At 40.2% G+C, this 17919-nt stretch overlaps 1 protein-coding gene across 15 annotated transcripts in view; it reads left to right on the top strand.

Moving 5' to 3' along the window:
- The window catches only part of GRID1 (glutamate ionotropic receptor delta type subunit 1), a 911822-nt gene that overhangs the window by 782885 nt on the left and 111018 nt on the right, over positions 1–17919 (top strand). For 13 of the 15 annotated variants that reach the window (XM_072995117.2, XM_072995121.2, XM_078390967.1 and 10 more), the window contains exon 9: positions 16027–16128. In XM_072995117.2, the coding sequence (XP_072851218.1) occupies positions 16027–16128 (102 nt within the window). The remainder of the gene's footprint in view (positions 1–16026; positions 16129–17919) is intronic. The other 2 variants (XM_078390963.1, XM_078390965.1) reach the window with 1 other exon arrangement.

Raw genomic sequence — 17919 nt, 5'->3', positions numbered from 1 at the left:
GACCAAATCCCATAACTTCTTTGTGAAATGGAGGGGCATGAGAGAAACAGACTGGAGCTTAAATAAATTTGTGGGGAAAACCAGATACAAGTCTCCAGACAAAACTGTCTTGGGGAAATGATGCTTCATTGCATTGCCTTTTTCTCTGCATGCTTATCTTTTCCTCTTTTCTCAACTTATATATTTGAAATTAAGCAGCTATTTTAAAAAACATCATCAATACATTGCACACACAAGGAAATCTGCCCTGCAAAAGCTGCATCTGAAATTTTCTGTCACTTGAGAGGGGACGGGAGATAGGGTTTAAACGAAATGAATAGTTTTAAAAACAAGGATTTTGAAATGGAGTCGTGTAGTCTGTCTTTCTCAAATATAAGTTCTAAGGATAGTAATGAAGACCTGCTTTATTCAGAAATAATACTTAATGATTATTCACCACCACCACTGCTGTCCACTGCTCTGGTGATGCTGCAAAGCTGGGAAGCTTTTGTTTCTATATTTGACTATTCAGAGTTCATTGTTACATCTTGACCCAGCAAACTGTGGTCTGTTTCAACTAGAATTTGAAGAAATACTGCAAATTCAAGCTGAAGAGGAGAGAAAGCAAACAAGCCAGAAACTTGTTCATGTGACACTAAAGTATAATCCAAACTAGGCAGTGACTTTAATTACTGCCTAGTAAATACTTTATTAGGAATTACTTTAATTAGGGCTTGTAATCAGGCCGACTTTGAATACTTTTGAACCTATAGGATTTCCTGTTTACTAAACTGTCTGCAATCAACACAGTTGTTCAGGAAAGTGTGAAACATGAACACACATACAAATATTCACATTGTTTGTATTATCATAACAGTGGCAGATTTATTCCTCAAGTAAGCCATGCCTTTGCATGCTCGTACTTAGTTATCCAAATAAATTAATGAATGCTGTGAGAAAAAACATGACAGCTTATAGCCAAATCTCCATTTACAGTGATTCCAGGGATGAGGGATCAAGGTATGCATGGGACATGGATATGCCATGTTTCTCCTCCTGGCCACCTGCACACCACCCTTTTCTGTTAATGACTGGTGTTTTGCTACTAATGAACCATCATCTCAAACCTGTACCTTATGGGGAATGGCCACAAACTTTTATGACAATATAAATGACTACCAGTATATGTACCATAATTCAATACAGCATGCCATTTTTTGTCTCTGCTGTTTTTAATTACTTCGTATGGCTGCTTTTTAGTCGTGCAGCCTGCATTGTAAGGACTGCCAATATTCTTTTGAATGCTTTTTGGTTTTGCCTTCAACAGCATTTTGCTGTCATTCTTCCTTTGAAGACCCAGAGTAACTGAAGCAGTTTATTTCACCGCAGGTGGATATGGCATATTTCCAGCTCTCAATACATAATTTTATTTGCCTCTTCTGCTTGACTTCTGTTTCTAATTCAACATATGTTTGATGTGACCAAGGGAAACCTAGGTGACCTCCCTTGGCATCAGTGATTCAGCCCAGAGGAAAGAGTGTCAACATCTGGTTGCTTTGATAGGTTAGCATGGCTATGGCAACACATCCTTTGTGGTTTTATTAGGGCATTGCTATATAAAATGCTAAATAGCAACCTACTAAGCAGAACTAAGTATGATAGTTTCGCAAAGTGGGCATTGTAAAGCAAGCCACAGTTCATGCTTGGTGGGCTGCTTTTGGCTTAATGGGTCACAAGTTGTACAGGCCTGATCTAACAGAAGGGCTTACTATCTTCAGTATTCCTTCTAGGCATGGACTCCATATTTAGCACCTACTTGCATCAAGCAAAACAAAAACAGGCAAAGGTTTTTTTGGCTACCTATGTGTTGTAATTAAATATAAGACAGATAGTTTTAAAAGCAGAAGCACTTGAGTCTGGAATTCACTTATTTGTATTGGATCAACCCACTTTCAGAATCTGTGATTTTGGCTGAATTCAGTCAAAACAAAGCTGATTTCCATCCATTATTTCAAGAGTTAAAAGCATATTTTATTCTTGTTGGGTACTGTGTTGTGTCAGAAGCAACCTTAGGGACTTCATTTTCTCAGCATGTGTACTGTGTTTGTTGGTTCTCATCTGATTGTCAATTGTTGTTTTGCAAAGCATTAATTTCTTCATGAGAAAAATCACTACCCAGGAAGGTGCCCCAGATTAATAGATCTGAACTGTCAATGGAGTTCTTACCATGAGTAGGGTAGGAGAAACTGCCTGATTGTCAATTTCTGCATAGCAGGGTTGGCAGATGGAAAATTCAGGGAGTTACAATGCAATTGTCTTCTGTAGTTCCGCATATCTCTCTTGGTTGCTTTTCCAGTATTCAACAGGGGACAGCAGGGTCATAACTTCTAGTTAGGGATACCCAGTGTGGTACAGAGAATAGAATGATGGACTAGGACTCAGGAGACCCAAGTTTGAGTCGTGGCTCTGCCATGGAAACTCGCTGGTGAGATGGAACTGGTAAAACCTTAGGAGGTCATCAAGCAGATCAACCAGAACTGTGTAATTCCCATGAGGTGGCCTGAACCTCGATTGAAATGGATCCAGACTATTAGTATCCTCCAAAACACCTGCACCTGACCAGCCATTAACCTCCCAATCAGTTTCTCCTTGAATGGCATGCTAGCAACCAGAAAATAGTTGTTCAGATAATTGGTTGACAAGTTGTTGTTGTTTTTTTCAGAATGGGCAGGATCATCGTGTCCTTTAGGATGGAAAGTCAATATCCCTCCTCTAAGGAGTTCATGATCTGAGTGGACCATTCAACCGTCCTTGCCTAACCTATTTTAAAAGCCAGGAGGGACATGGGTCTGATTGGGAGGTGATGGCCTTAGAGCGTGCAAGTGCCTTGTTCACATCATCAGGTGACATGACTGAAATTGACCAAATATAACCAGACCAGACAGTGCATTTGACTTTTAAGAGGGATCACTTCCAGTAAAGCAGCCCTTTCTGGTGCAGTGAGGTGCACACCTTTGCAGCTGTCTAACTGCAACCTAGATAGCTCAGTGTGTTAGGTATCTGGCTGTGGAGCCAGAGTTTGGGAGTTTGATTCTCCACCATGCCTCCTGCAAATAGAGTCAGCTTGTTTTGGGAAAGCTGCACAGTCCCGGGGTGTCCTCCGAAGAAAGGAATTCTTCTGAGGAATTCTTCTGAGCATTCTCTGCCTGGAAAACCCTGGAAAGGGTCACCATGTCAAAATTGACTTGACAGCACATGATTATTATATTATTAATTACAACCTTAGTCTTCTTTTTCCCTTACATAAAAAAAATTATGAATGCCTATTGGATACAACTGTTCCCATGCTTATAAGAAAAATGGCAACAGTTCTTTGAATAAAAGTGATATGTTTTGATTCATCCTCACTTATTTGCTCCCTTATTATTCTTACAATTCTCTCAGGGCCAATTCAGAAGTTGAATGCACCTACTCATTTACCCAAGTAATTTAAGTTATAAGCCGTCTGTGCAAATGGGTAACATAACATGGAGTAAAGCCATGTTCATGAATATTATATCTGTAGCTGGGATGAGCAGGGCATGCTGGGGATGATCCTGTTATTTGCTCATAAAGCTATTATAATAAATGTTGCCCCAAAGAGTGGTCTTCTGAATCATGTGGCATGTTATCTAGAATAAGGCTTTTGTTCTGCATGTCAGTGTTTGCATGTCTACTGTCTCCCTCCCAATCCATCGTCCTTCATTCATCCGTCAACTTTTCTTTTTATAGCTCTAGGTTTATGCCTATGGAGCCAGAGGTTGGGGGTTTGATTCCCCACTTTGCCTCACAGACAGAGGTTGGACTCAGTGATCCATAGAGTCCCTTTCAGCTCTGCAGTTCTAAGATGATAATTATGATGATTTTGCATCCTTTTCCGAGCTGAGAAAAATTACTCTTTAGACTTGAAATGCCTAGGATGCTCCAGCCAGTGTGACTACTGGCCCTGCTGAATTAGGGGATTCAGCTGTAGTCTTAGAAAAGGAAGAAAAGGAAGAAAAAAGCCACCGCTTTCTTGATGGCAGATCCTTCCCTCTCCCTCTTTTGTAATTATGGTAATACGAGTGTTCCATTGTGCTATGAGCCTTTAGCAAAACTGATATCTCTATGATAACCCACAATTTGCCATCTGAATATAGCTTAATTACACTATCTTTTCTCCCTATTTGATTACCCATTTCCCCCCCCCCTCTTCTTACTAACTCAATTTGTGGTTGCTGTTCCCCAGTATCCTAAGGTTCGCCATTTATCCAGAACATGCCTAAATTTTGTTATAACAAGACTGTATTTTAATCAAAGGCAGGAAAGCTCCTAAATTATGGATGAAGTAACATATGCATTCCACATATTTATTCATTAAAAAAATCTAAACTTTGTCAAGCAAAAAAAAACCCCATTGAAATGCATTGAAAACCGTTCAATGCGTTCCAATGGGGGAAATACCTGATCGTGCAGCTTTGCTACATTGTGTTATCAATGAAAAATGAAATCTGTCCTACAATCATTGAACTGTTATTTTGCACATTAAATATTAATTTCTTGTAGCTCTGTGTATTTTCTATACTGTATTATTAACTAGTTCAGTATAAACCAATGAGGTGTGATTTTTATATATAAACATGAGATCTGCCCAACAGTTTTATTCTCACTTTTAACTGTCATGTGTGATTGAAAGTATAGAAATACAGTGGTGCCTCGCACAACGATGCTAATTGGTTAAAAAAAAAAAGTTCTGTGAAAACATCATTCTGTGAAACACCATTTCCCATAGAGATGCACTGAAAACCGGATAATCCGTTCCAGTTGGAATGGATTGCCGTCCTTAAGCGAAAATCCCCATAGGAAACATCGTTGTGTGAAACAATGTACCCACCATTCAAATGCATTGAGTAGGCTTCAAGGCAACTCAATGGGGGAGAAAAAAATTCACCAAAAATTAACGAAGACTCAGAACAAAGCCAGATTAAGTTTGCAAAGGTTTCACAAGCTGCACTAATGAGTCCAAGCATTTAAAACAGTTTCTGAGTCTTTGTTAATTTTTGGTAAAAAATTTTCTCCCCCCTTTGAGATGCATAGACCAAGAAGCAGCATGGCAGCAGTTAAATTTTTTTTTAAATCAGATTTGAACTTGGGCATCCAAATCCCAGAGGCAGGCATGGCCACAAGAGAACAGCAACCATTTCCTTGCAGAATTCCACACACACAAAGCATAACCCCCCCCAACCAAGAAGCAGCATGCAGGAAAAAAAATTAAAATCAGGTTTGAACTTGGGCATCCAAATCCCAGAGGCAGGCATGGCCACAAGAGAACAGCAACCATTTCCTTGTAGAATTCCACACACACAAAGCATAACCCCCACACACACACACACCAAAAGCAGCATGGCAGCAGTTAAAATTTTTTTAAAATCAGGTTTGAACTTGGGCATCCAAATCCTAGAGGCAGGCATGGCCACAAGAGAACAGCAACCATTTCCTTGTAGAATTCCACACACACAAAGCATAACCCCCCCCCCCCCACACACACACACACCAAAAGCAGCATGGCAGCAGTTAAAATTTTTTTAAAATCAGGTTTGAACTTGGGCATCCAAATCCTAGAGGCAGGCATGGCCACAAGAGAACAGCAACCATTTCCTTGCAGAATTCCACACACACAAAGCATGACCCCCCCCCAACCAAGAAGCAGCATGCAGGAAAAAAAATTAAAATCAGGTTTGAACTTGGGCATCCAAATCCTAGAGGCAGGCATGGCCACAAGAGAACAGCAACCATTTCCTTGCAGAATTCCACACACACAAAGCATAACCCCCCCCCCCCCAACCAAGAAGCAGCATGCAGGAAAAAAAATTAAAATCAGGTTTGAACTTGGGCATCCAAATCCTAGAGGCAGGCATGGCCACAAGAGAACAGCAACCATTTCCTTGCAGAATTCCACACACACAAAGCATAACCCCCCCCCCCAACCAAGAAGCAGCATGCAGGAAAAAAAAATTAAAATCAGGTTTGAACTTGGGCATTCAAATCCCACACAAATCCACAGAAACCCCAAGCCAAAAAACCCCCTGCAATTTCCCCAATGAAAAAACACCCCATAACCAAAGCCAGACAGACCCAAATTCCCCCTTGCAAAAATCATCAGAGTTTTGCAATACAGTACAGTACAGATACACTGTAAAACCCACCACCCACCCAGGAGAAGAAATGCAAGCTTACCTTTGAAAGTTCTCCAGCACAGAAAGCACCCACAAGACAGAGCAAAAAGGCTAAGCCAACCTTTGAACTGCATGTGGGAAAGTAAACCCAGGATGCACGGGGAAGGTTTTTTATCCCTTCCCTGCACAGGCGCAATGCATCCTGGGTACAGGCAGTTAGAAGAACAAATTAGCATTGCCAAACAGCCACCTTTCCCACTCTTTTTTGAAAACATTGTTAAGTGAAACAGGGGACCCAAAATGCAATCGTTCTGTAAAGCATGGTCCCAAAATCGTTGTGTGAAAATTCCCCATAGGAAACATCGCTGTGTGAGGCGGCAGATTTTTCAGAAAAAGCCATCGTTGTGTGAATTTATCGTTGTGTGAGGCACTCGTTGTGTGAGGCACCACTGTATTTTGAAACCCAGGAACACATATATGGGAATTCTGTACCTTTTAAAAATTAAGTTCAATTGCATTCAGTAAACCTTGCCCCTTACTAAATGTTCATTAAAGATAATATTTTTAATATTGTGACCTTAACATTCATTTTAAGATATTAAAATTGTAGAGTATAAAATCATACTATAGTATATATGTACATGGAATACATCAAATCGTGAAACTGAAAGATGTAGAATGTAAGAGCTGGAAAAGACATTGAAGATCCTTAATGTGAACCACTTGCTAAGGTAAAGAATGGATGCCTGAGCCAAGGGAAACAGAAATAAAAACCACTTATGTTTCTGTCTGTTTAGATCTACGTGTCCAAAGACACTTATGCTGGTGAAAGTGCTGAAGTCTCAGTCCGTCTTGCCCAGAAATAAACCCTGTTCACCTCCGTGAGACTCATTAGTTTGGCAAGAAGCTTGGGCAATGGCTCTGGATTACTTTACCGAGCATGTGCAGCCACACTCTATGAACAATTTCCCACTATTTAAAGTCTTGTGACTTATAAATATCAGGGTAGAGGAAGTTCAAAGAAAGAAAATCCTGTAGCAGGAACCATGTCCTGTTGAAGGAGCAGTGCTTGGCATCTGTTTTCAAAATCAGTTTTCAAACCCAGAAATCAGATCATTAAAAATACTTGTCCAGCTTCTCCAAATTTGACACAGCGCACGCCTGTACTGTTTACTGTCATACACTAAAGGTAAAGGTAAAGGTTCCCCTTGACAATTTTTGTCCAGTCGTGTTCGACTCTAGGGGGCGGTGCTCATCCCCGTTTCCAAGCCATAGACCCAGCGTTTTTTGTCCGACGATAATCTTCCGTGGTCACATGGCCAGTGCGACTTAGACACGGAACGCTGTTACCTTCCCACCGAAGTGGTCCCTATTTATCTACTTGCATTTGCATGCTTTCGAGCCGCTAGGTTGGCGGGAGATGGGACAAGCGACGGGAGCTCACTCCGTCACGTGGATTCGATCTTACGACTGCTTGGTCTTCTGACTCTGCAGCACAGGCTTCTGCGGTTTAGCCCGCAGCGCCACCACGTCCCACGTCATACACTAAACATGGTCCTGATTCAAGAACAAATTCAAGAGATAGGAGGTTTTGCTTGGGCTGCCCCTGCCTATTGGAAGTGGCTTATAGAATGTTAATTTGACTGGTCACACTAATCAGTGATAATCCTTATACCATCATAGTAGCTAAGAATTTCTTGGACTTGTTGCAGCAGTGACTGTGGTCTCAGCTGGTGTTGCTCATCCTCATTCCAGAACCTGGAGATACAGAAAATTCTGTTTCATATCTTGTTTCCATGGACACTTGAGTAGCTTGGTCAGCCAGCTCTGCCAAGAAATACCGTTTATAATTCTGAACTATGCAACCATTAACAGTTACCTTCAGCAACATTTTTTTCTTGTTATTTACCCCCTTCTACCTTCTAATTCTGCAATTCTATCAGGATGGTACTGGAATTTGGCTGGAATGATTTGTTCATTATGAAATCCTGCTATTTCATGCTCATACTTCCATTAGTCTGTAGTAAGATCTTATTATTCTTCATATGACACCATAAATTTGTATGGCACCTTACCAACAAAAGTCTTTTTGTAAAGAACAGCACATTTATTAACTATGCATCCTAAGGAACAGAGTGAGAAATGTTCCTTCCATTCATCTACATACATTTCATCAAAGAGGAAAAGCTTTTTCTTCTGGCCCAGATTTTGAGGGAGACCAAAATGATTATGTGCAGAAGTCTCTAATGTTGATGTTGTCTCTCTTGAAATCAGCCTCTTTCAGGATTCTGTGGCTTGTCACCCTGTCCCAAAACTACTTACCCAATGCCTCCTTTTGCTGTTCTTTTGTCATGGTGGCTTAGCAAATTTTCTCTAGCCCAAACAGCTACATAGGGATCAGCAAACAGATCTTTTTCTGAGCTTGAGAGTCTTATTTATTTCTTACTGTTTCAATGCCGCCGTTCCTCCACCAGGCTGAGGGTAAAGCATTTAGCCGATCCCTGTCCTGCTTTATCCTTGTTCAGAAAATCTGCATCTGAGTGCTTACAGGGGTGGTGCAAGTCCAAAATTCTTTCTTTACTGCCTTATCATACCTGGTTGAGTGCTTCTTGTGCCCACTTCTAACTGATTTCTTGTCATGCTTCTCCTTCTTGAAGATAAATTTGATAAAAGCTTGGACTTCCTGAACACCAGTACAGTAGAGGTGAGTTGAAAGAAAGATGATCTCAGTTTCTCAGACGATCCTGTTCTTGCTCACCCGTGTGAACTGTTGTGTGATCTCACCATTTCCTTTGGTGCATCCCAGTGAGAGGCACAAACACTGTGTTCTACGGCTATTCCAAAGAGTCTATATTACTGTGTACAGTGAGGACCAGTCACTATAATGTGGTGTAACTAACTGATAAGCTTGAATAGGAGCAGATGTAGGACAGTAGACTAGGGCTCAGACTAGATATTTTACTTAGTACATCGTTATAAACAGCTCCTTGAAGAAGAAGAAAAGATTACTGCTTATCCTAGAACATGTCTGATTCACTTTGAATGTTGCAAATCATTATCATTAGTTTTATCATTCCTGCCAACCTAGTGGTTCGAAAGCATGCAATTGCGAGTAGCTAAATAGGGACCACCTCGGTGGGAAGGTAATAGCGTTCTGTATCTAAGTCGCACTGGCCATGTAACCATGGAAGATTGTCTTCGGACAAAACGCTTGCTCCATGGCATGGAAACGGGGATGAACACTGCTCCCTAGAGTCAAACACGACTGGACAAAAATTGTCAAGGGGAACCTTTACCTTTACCTAAAGTAATGTGGCTGGATTTTCAACACATACCTACAATACAGTTATTTCTTCCTTTTGAATATTTGGTATCTCAAGCTGCCTTCAGAAATAGCAAAGAAGCTAGTCCAGTGGTTTTTCCTACAGTATCTCATGGATACAGATTATGTTAATCCTCAGGATATTGACATTCCAGTTTCAAGGATTATCTCACCATGGATGTTAAGAAGCAGAGGACATATTTCACAGAAACATGGTACAAAATAAAATCAGCCCTGATGGCAGTTTAAAAGGAAATCTATTGGAAAAATCTATTGCTGTAAACAATGCAGCACAAATGTAAGATCTTCTAATATGAGTTGGATTGTTTCTGTCTAGTTTTACTGAATAACATTGTTTGTGATTAAACCCAAAGGAGGTTGTAGGACGTTATCCAATAACTTGTTTTGATATAACCATTTCTTAAGCCTTAATAGTCAAATGACTAGGAGAAAGCATAAATGCTTATTCAATAAATGCCTTGCTTAATCCTCACTAATCTAGTTGATGACTTTCTTAATGGGATCTCTGTAAAATGATAATACAGTAACTGCCACCTTTGTGAATGGCATTACAATTGCCTCTTTCCAAAGGAAACTCCATGGAACCATTGCAAAAATACAAAATGAGATTACTGTCAAGAACTTCCTCAAAATCTGTTCATGCTTAGCGAATCCATGGATTTCATTCCATGCCATTTAATTTCTTTTAAAGGTTTATTGGTGCTAAGATGCTTGCTCTATGTCCCTGTGTGCGTGAATCAGTTCTTCCTCTTCAGTGCATGCCCTCCCTCCAAAGCCCCCCATTCGATTGAAGAGACTGTGCAGACTGTGGGGTGGATAGAGTTGGTGTTCTACTCACTATAGAGATGTTGCTAAAAATGGCTTTTCCAAGATCTGTCATTCTCATCTTGGCTGGAAATACTTATCACCTCTGTCTCTGCCACCATGTCTGTCCATAATGTTGCTGGCAGCTACCAGGATTCTCAGCATATATAATAGCAAAATATAATTTATTGATAATAACAAACAAAATGTGGGAAAAAATCAGCACAAAACATCATTGCTGTTTTTGGGAAGTTGTTTTGCTCACATTTCACAGGCCAAAACAAACACTGAGAGTTGTGTCAAATAAGAAGATGATGAAGGAAAGAAGTAGTAGTTAAGATTTTAAAAACACCATAACATGGTATTGCTTTAGGTGCAATATCTTCAAGAGACCAACACTTTATGAAATGCATTCTACAAGTAGCTGATCCCTGTCAGCAGTTGCTTATCATCATCCGATTTTGCAGCTGTATCTCTCGCATCACTTGATGATTATATTGTAACCTCTGGCTCTGAGAATTCTGGTAGAAAGTATAGTTAATTTCTGAAAGGAACAAGGAGTGTAACAGTCTTATCAAATAGCAGCGGGGCTCATTTTATTTAGCCATGCTGGAAATTAGTTTTTCAGGCACTGATTTTGACAGGTCAGTTGTCAAAAGTCGGTGTACGTATCCAGAAATCCATCGATCCTGCGAGCCACACTCTGCCTGCTAGAACAAGTGCAAAACAAAATCGACGTGTTTATGAACAAATGGAATAGCTGGAGTCTGAAGAAAAAGTCTTTTTTCTTTTTTCTGGTTTTCTTCATGTCCCATTTATTAATTGTATCGGCATTATTAATTTGATTGTGTGTGTATGTATACACTTTAGAATTTTATCCCTGAATACAAAACAGACTTCAGTTTGCTGGCTGGTGTGAAATAAGTCAAAACCGTAGAAATGCCTTCAAGAAATATTCCTCCTCCTTGGACATCAAACTGTTTAATATGCAAAAGGCAAATTGTAGTTCTTTTCTTTCTTTTGAATCAAACATAATAGAGAATTTTCCTTATGTTGGCTGATTTCCAGTCCCTCTTTAAGAAGTCTCAGTCTTGGGGCTGAATTTATTCAGATTTTATTCAAATACAGCAAACGTTTAGTCTTGAAAATAAGGGGTTCAAGCCGTCCAACGTTTGTAATGACTACCTTCTTTTGGTGATTTCAGTGCAATTGGGCGTGATTAAATTTTCCAAGCTCAAGAGAACTGAATTTTGTCCATAGTGGGAAGGAAAGAATAGAAACAATGGAAGAGGAAAGCTCATTTGGATGGGTTTGAGCGGTGGTGCTTCAGGTTTTGGAACTCGCTGAGGAAACAAATTTGTATATGAGTTTTGAATAAAATTAATCTGTATGATGTCACTATAACAACACTGCTGTGTTTAATAAATATTGATATGTCCTTGGCTTGGGCAAATTTCAAGGAAAACCCTAGTAAAAGAGTAATCAGTACACAATACCATTAGCCTCGATAGCCTTCCATATATGATTAGCAGCATAGCAACTGATTTCTCCAGCAGGTTTGCACTTTGCTAAGGAATGTGTGTACATTTGCAGGTACATGAATGGTTTGGATCATGTGGGTCTCCCCCCCCCCCCGTATTTATACATCTGAAACTCAGATGGGAAAATCTCTTACACTCACCACCATACGTTGTAGCTAGATGGTTCTTGTCATCATGATTACTATCCCCACATTTCCATTATGAGAGACTCAGAGCAGGTTGCAGGAATGAAAACAACACATCATCATCATCATCATCATCATCATCATCATCATCATCATCATCATCATCATCATCATCATAAATAGGATTTATACCCCGCACCATCTGGCAACCAGGCCACTCTGGGCAGCTAACAACAAGATAGACAACACAATATACAGAAGTATAAAAGCAAGAACCCAGACAGCAGCAACAAATTTGCACATAAACAAGTTGTTAAAAACCCACCACAGAAACTTGGTGGAACAGAATTACAAACTTAAAAGCACAGAAAAGGCTTTGCTAACACTTTTCAAGATAAAAATGAAGGACTCTACCACATTTCCTAGGAGAACAAATGCCAGTGGTAGGACTGATGAGGCCCTCCTTCAGCTACTCATGTAGTCTTCAACATCCCTTTGGTTGAGTTTCTCTTCATGCAGTACACTGTATTTGCCGCACTTTAGGAAGTATATAATAAGGAGGTGATATAACTATATTTGGAAACTGATTGGTTTTGATCATTCCTCAGTGGCTGATTAAATTCAACAGCATAGAGAACTGGCTTCTAAATTATTGTCTTCAGAGCTGCCCGATTCAGTAGCTAGCACAACAAATGTCTGTGCTCCCTATAGATTCTTGGGAGCTGGGCTCCAAAAGAGTAGTGTTCCAATGTTCTGCTTCTGGATGGACATTGAGTAACCATTGCCAGTTCAAGGGTGCTTTAGAGATTCACCAGTTTGCATCTCTGTATTTTTCAGAACTGAATTCGATGAGTTTTGCCTATGTAAACAGTCAAGTAGAAAATGAAGTAAGAGAAGAACAAATCAAAGTTTTAAAATGAACACTTTGGTAGTGATGGGAAGCTCATTCACTGTGGGAGGAATGTAGAAATTTATTTTCTGACCAGATCCTAGCTCATTAAATGAATGTTACAATCCACCAAATTGTTCATCCACAAATGCATGAAACAAAAAATTATTCTAGAAGGGAAATGATGAGGGTATGGTTCAAATATGGGAAACTTCTAATACTCTTCATCAATCCATTTAAAGAGGAAATTGGGTTGAGTGAGACAGCCACAGACATTTTGGTCTGATCAGATAGTTGTGGAGATGGCATGAACATACAGAGTCGACTATTGAATGATGCTTATCTGGGACACAGAGGGTACAAATAAAATGGAAGAATATGAACTAGGAATGGCCACTGAAGTATGCAGAGGCATATTTCAGTTTTATATTTTGACTGGAGATTTTTTAATTTTAATTTTGGTTTGTTATCTCAGTCTTTCTGTGGAGCTGGTGTCCTAAGAAAGCTAGATGTCAACCATGAACTCATGGAGAAGTGATGGAATTCAGGGAAGGACTTTTCCTCTAAGGCTTTTAACTTTGTAATAAAAGGGTGACACCAGAGAAGGACAGCGAATTCAGGGAGCATTCAGAAAATGAAGAATTTCTTTGTTGCTCACCTTATTTCTGTCCAGAGTTCTGAAAGACCTGCTACCAACCATCCTAGTCTTCAGGATTGAACCTTGAATTTGTAACATGGAAGGGAAAGTTGAGAACCCCATGTGTAGTCCAGAGCACCAGTGACACCTTTGACATGAAATGGTTCAATGACATGGGAAAATGGGAGTATTTCACCTTCAACTGGACAGTAGTGTGAGGTCACAATGAGCACTGTATTTCCCCCCCCATCCTTTAGATAAGCAAAACCAATATGAAATCACAAGGAACTGCCCCCTCTCTGAAACTGGCAGCATCATAATGAAGTCACAATCGCCAGTCTTTCTCTAGGGAGGCAGCATCAGCAGAATGTGACAGTGGTTAGTCTCTGCCTAGGAAAGGATCATCAGCTTAGTATCTAACATTTTTCTCTCTCTAAAGAAGTGAATAGCAATAAGCGAGCACTGTATTCTCCTCTCCCTCTCCTTCTCTCTCTCTCTTTCTCTCTGAGATTCAGAGGAGCAGCAATGTGTGAATTAAGCAGTAAAAGGATGTGTGAGTACAATGACCATCAGTGTTTTTCTTTGCTGAAATGGGCAGCAGCACGTGAGCAGGGAAGCAGAAGGCAAAGGAGAGTGGATTGGCTGGAAATCACTCTGAATACTGGAGAGCTTTTATTTTTGGCAATGAATACTGTAGTTAATAGGCATTGTAGTTCTCCAGAGGGCAATTGCAGGAGTCCTTGGAAGAACAGCAGTCCCCATAGCTCTCTATACCTTCTTGTAACCAACTTATAGCAATAGCTCTCTATACCTTCTTGTAACCAACTTATAGCAATCCCGATAGGGCTTTTCAGGTAAGTGAGATATTTAAGGAGTTTTTTTACTGATTCCACACCCCCAGTGTGGAACTGGTAAGAGAATTCATGGCTGAAGAGGGGATCCAAACCATGGGTTCAGAACCTTAGTCCATCACTTTGTCCTCTTCACCACACTGGGTATCTCTGTACAGGTACTTTGGGACTGTATTATCCAGCACTATTATGCTTAACCAAAACGAACAGAATTAAATACAGAGACAAGCTGTATGGATGAGTGGATTTAAAAGGTGTGTGTGTGTGTGTTGTGATCTCAGAAGCAAAAACTGAAGAGAAGAATTGTCCAAGCACTTTTTGTATAAACCTCATAGTAGACAAGAGCTCAGTCAACAGCCTCCTACAGCAATTGTCCATGGTATCATCTCCTTCTGACTCCTGATTGATAAACTGCAGCACCTATGTCAGGACTGTATCTTTTTGTGTTGCAGCACTGCCGGATGTATGTGTGACACCGGTTTACCAGCAGGGATGTCACTCATCATGTTTGTTGATCTCTTCCTCTGGTCCTAAACTACACCCCCCTGTTTTGCACTTCAAATTCTTATGAGCTATGAGCAACATCTATGAGACAATGCTTAAAAATAGCTTTTTGTTTGATTTTGATTAATGTAAAAACTGAAATGAAGTGGCCTAATTCAAGGTACTCCTGATCTTAACTCAGTTAAAAAATATGTCTTTGTCTGCTGCTGAATGCAGTTTGTAGCTTTTCAAGTCATCAGTGCTTAAAAATCAGCAATTTTCACATTATGAAAGACCTTTCCAGTCCAGAACCCAGGAATAACATTTTCATAGCCCAGTCTCAGAAGCTCATTCATTGAACAGTGTCATTCATTTCTTCATGCTCACACTAGGATTGGACTATCCCTGTCTATCTCAGTGATGTAGTTCAATGTGCAATTTTTTCCCATTGTACAGCCACAGAATTAGGAGGATGTACCCCTTTGGCCTGCTTGTGCAACATCCTGTGGGTAATGATCTATAATGGATTCTTAGATTTGACAGACTTACAATGGTATGATTCTTTTTGCAGGACCGGAGCCCTCTTGAGGAGTATTCAACTGTGGTTTCTATTCTTCATTATATCCTCACTTAACTAATTCTTTCCACTTCAGTTTTTGTACAGTTTCCAACATAGTTACACCACACTGTCTTGATAGTACATCTGACATAAAAATGCATTACTGTTCAAATTGATGAAGAGTGGTCTGCTATAGATGCATCAGGTTGGCATTGATTTACTTAAAAGTGGCAATTTTGAAGGGCCTGAGAATGGATGTGCATAATTACAAGAACAGAGAAGGACATGGAGCTTCAAGCTTATAGGCAGACATATCAATAAAGGGGTGGAACGATTTGCTGTAGGCTAAAGCTGCATGAAAGTAATATATTGCAAATGACTTATTGAAATAATACTTGGAAATTGACATAGAAGGTAATAAATAGAGGCAGAGTTCTGTGAATCTACCCATTTAAAGTTATGGAATTATGATGCTATTACTGTCTGGATAAGAAAACACCTTGTTTGTCTATTCTCTGAATGTCTTTCTTGTTCTTATACATATTTTCTCATTAACAGATGTTGGAAGTATTTTATGTAAAACAAAAACGAATTGTTGCTTCTCTTGTTTTCTTTTTTCAGTTGGCAACGTGGGACTCTGAGAAGGGATTGAATGGAAGCCTGCAGGAACGCCGCTTGGGCAGTGACCTACAAGGATTAACACTGAAAGTGGTGACTGTCTTGGTATGACCATGTTTGAGTTGAGGAAGCAAAAAATGCTTGAACAGATTCTTGTTAGCATCTTTGTATGTGTGTTTGTAAACTCATTCTTTTCCCCTTAAACTTTTTGTTTACTCTCTTGTCATTTGCGCCACGGGAGCATGGTATCACGTATACTGTGGCTACAAAGGGTCCTACCAACGAGAAGTCACTCTAAGTTGTTTTCTCCCATTTTTCAGATACTACATGGTGAGGTCCCTGTGAAATGAGATCTTCTGGAAATTATGTGAAATGCATCCAAAGATAGATTAACTTTCTGCCAAGACATCTATGGTAGTTCAGGACTCAGAATACTTAACAACAGCAAGAAAAATATTATGTTTTGACTAAGGGTGTAAAGCAGCATTGGCTCTGCAAACATCAGTGATTCTTGTGACATCTTAAAGGCGAACAAGGTGTTTGTGGAATCAGCTTTTATGGAATGTAGCTCAGTTCTTCAGATACAACAGTAGCCTGTCGTACACAAAAGCTGATGCCAATTCAAACGTGTTAGTCTTCAAGGGGCTACAAGGCTCTTTGTTGCTTCAGCATTGTCCTTGGCTACTTTGTGTGCTACTTTGTGTTACTGTAAATAGGATCGGAAGCAGAGTTCAGCTGGAGTTCTTACCAGTCACGTGGGCTGCAGGAGGTCTGCTGAAATGAAGAGAACTTAGAACAAGAGCATCTTGTGACTAGGATGGACCTGTGAACAAAAGGACTTTGAGCTCAGTTCAGCTTTAGTACCAAAAATATCCGCCTAGCCTCAAATTTGACTCTGGCATACTTTGTTTTTAATTCCAAGGGTATGGCTTTTGCATGGATACTTGACTGGTGGATATTGGTAGTACTTATTTAAATAATGAAATCAATGTGCCTACCCTAAACTCTCCCTGTGACTGGTTTACAAAGCATATATTAAGGCCCTCCACGTGAGCCTTATGTGAACCTAGCTGTGGAGCATTCCCAAGCTCAGTCCCTCGAGATCAGGAATAGCTGAGCTCCTTCCTGCTGGTAACCCTGAAATCTGGCTCAGAGACTATTTAGTCCTGGTAGCTTCGGAAGCAGTCTTCAAATATTTTTTTACCCTTATTTCAGCACTTAGAAACAAGACAAAAATAGATGCAGTGTCAAAGGGGCATACTGAACGACAAAATGCTTTTTGACATTAATGGAAGTGAAAATGAAACTAAAAAGATATTTGAGTCTCTGTAACTTTAATTGTGATGTCTTCATCTAGAGTCTTCAGTGGTTCTTAACCTTGGGTTACTCAGGTGTTTTTGGACTGCAACTCCCAGAAGCTTACACTACCAGCTGTGCTGCCTGAGGTTTCTGGGAGTTGCAGTTCAAAAACACCTGAGTAACCCAAGGTTAAGAACCACTGATCTAGAGAATCACGGAAACTGTAGCATGGTGATGACATGGAGAATTCCCCGATACAAGTTCTTATCCCCCACTGAAAGAACTGAAGTTGCCAACGATCCTTTGAGAGACGAAATGACTATTACTCAGGCTTCTGGTGTGATTATATGCCTTGCCTGGAGTGGAGTAGTATAGAAACCACTGGCTAGCTCTGATATACCAATACATTTTCCATAACTAATAAGATTTCCTGGAGGTTTCCAGACTTCCTTCTCCCTCCAATTTCAATTTCGTTAAAAACAAAGTGTGCTGTTTGTATACCACCCTTAAAGCTCTCTCTGGGTGGCTTATGATTTAATTATGTGGGCTACACATTGCCCCTCCCCCCCCAGCGAGCTGAGATCATCCTTGAGCCGG

The sequence above is a fragment of the Pogona vitticeps genome, chromosome 3 (assembly GCF_051106095.1).
Source record: "Pogona vitticeps strain Pit_001003342236 chromosome 3, PviZW2.1, whole genome shotgun sequence".
Classification (NCBI taxonomy): domain Eukaryota; kingdom Metazoa; phylum Chordata; class Lepidosauria; order Squamata; family Agamidae; genus Pogona; species Pogona vitticeps.
This window is presented reverse-complemented; position numbering and strand designations above follow the sequence as displayed.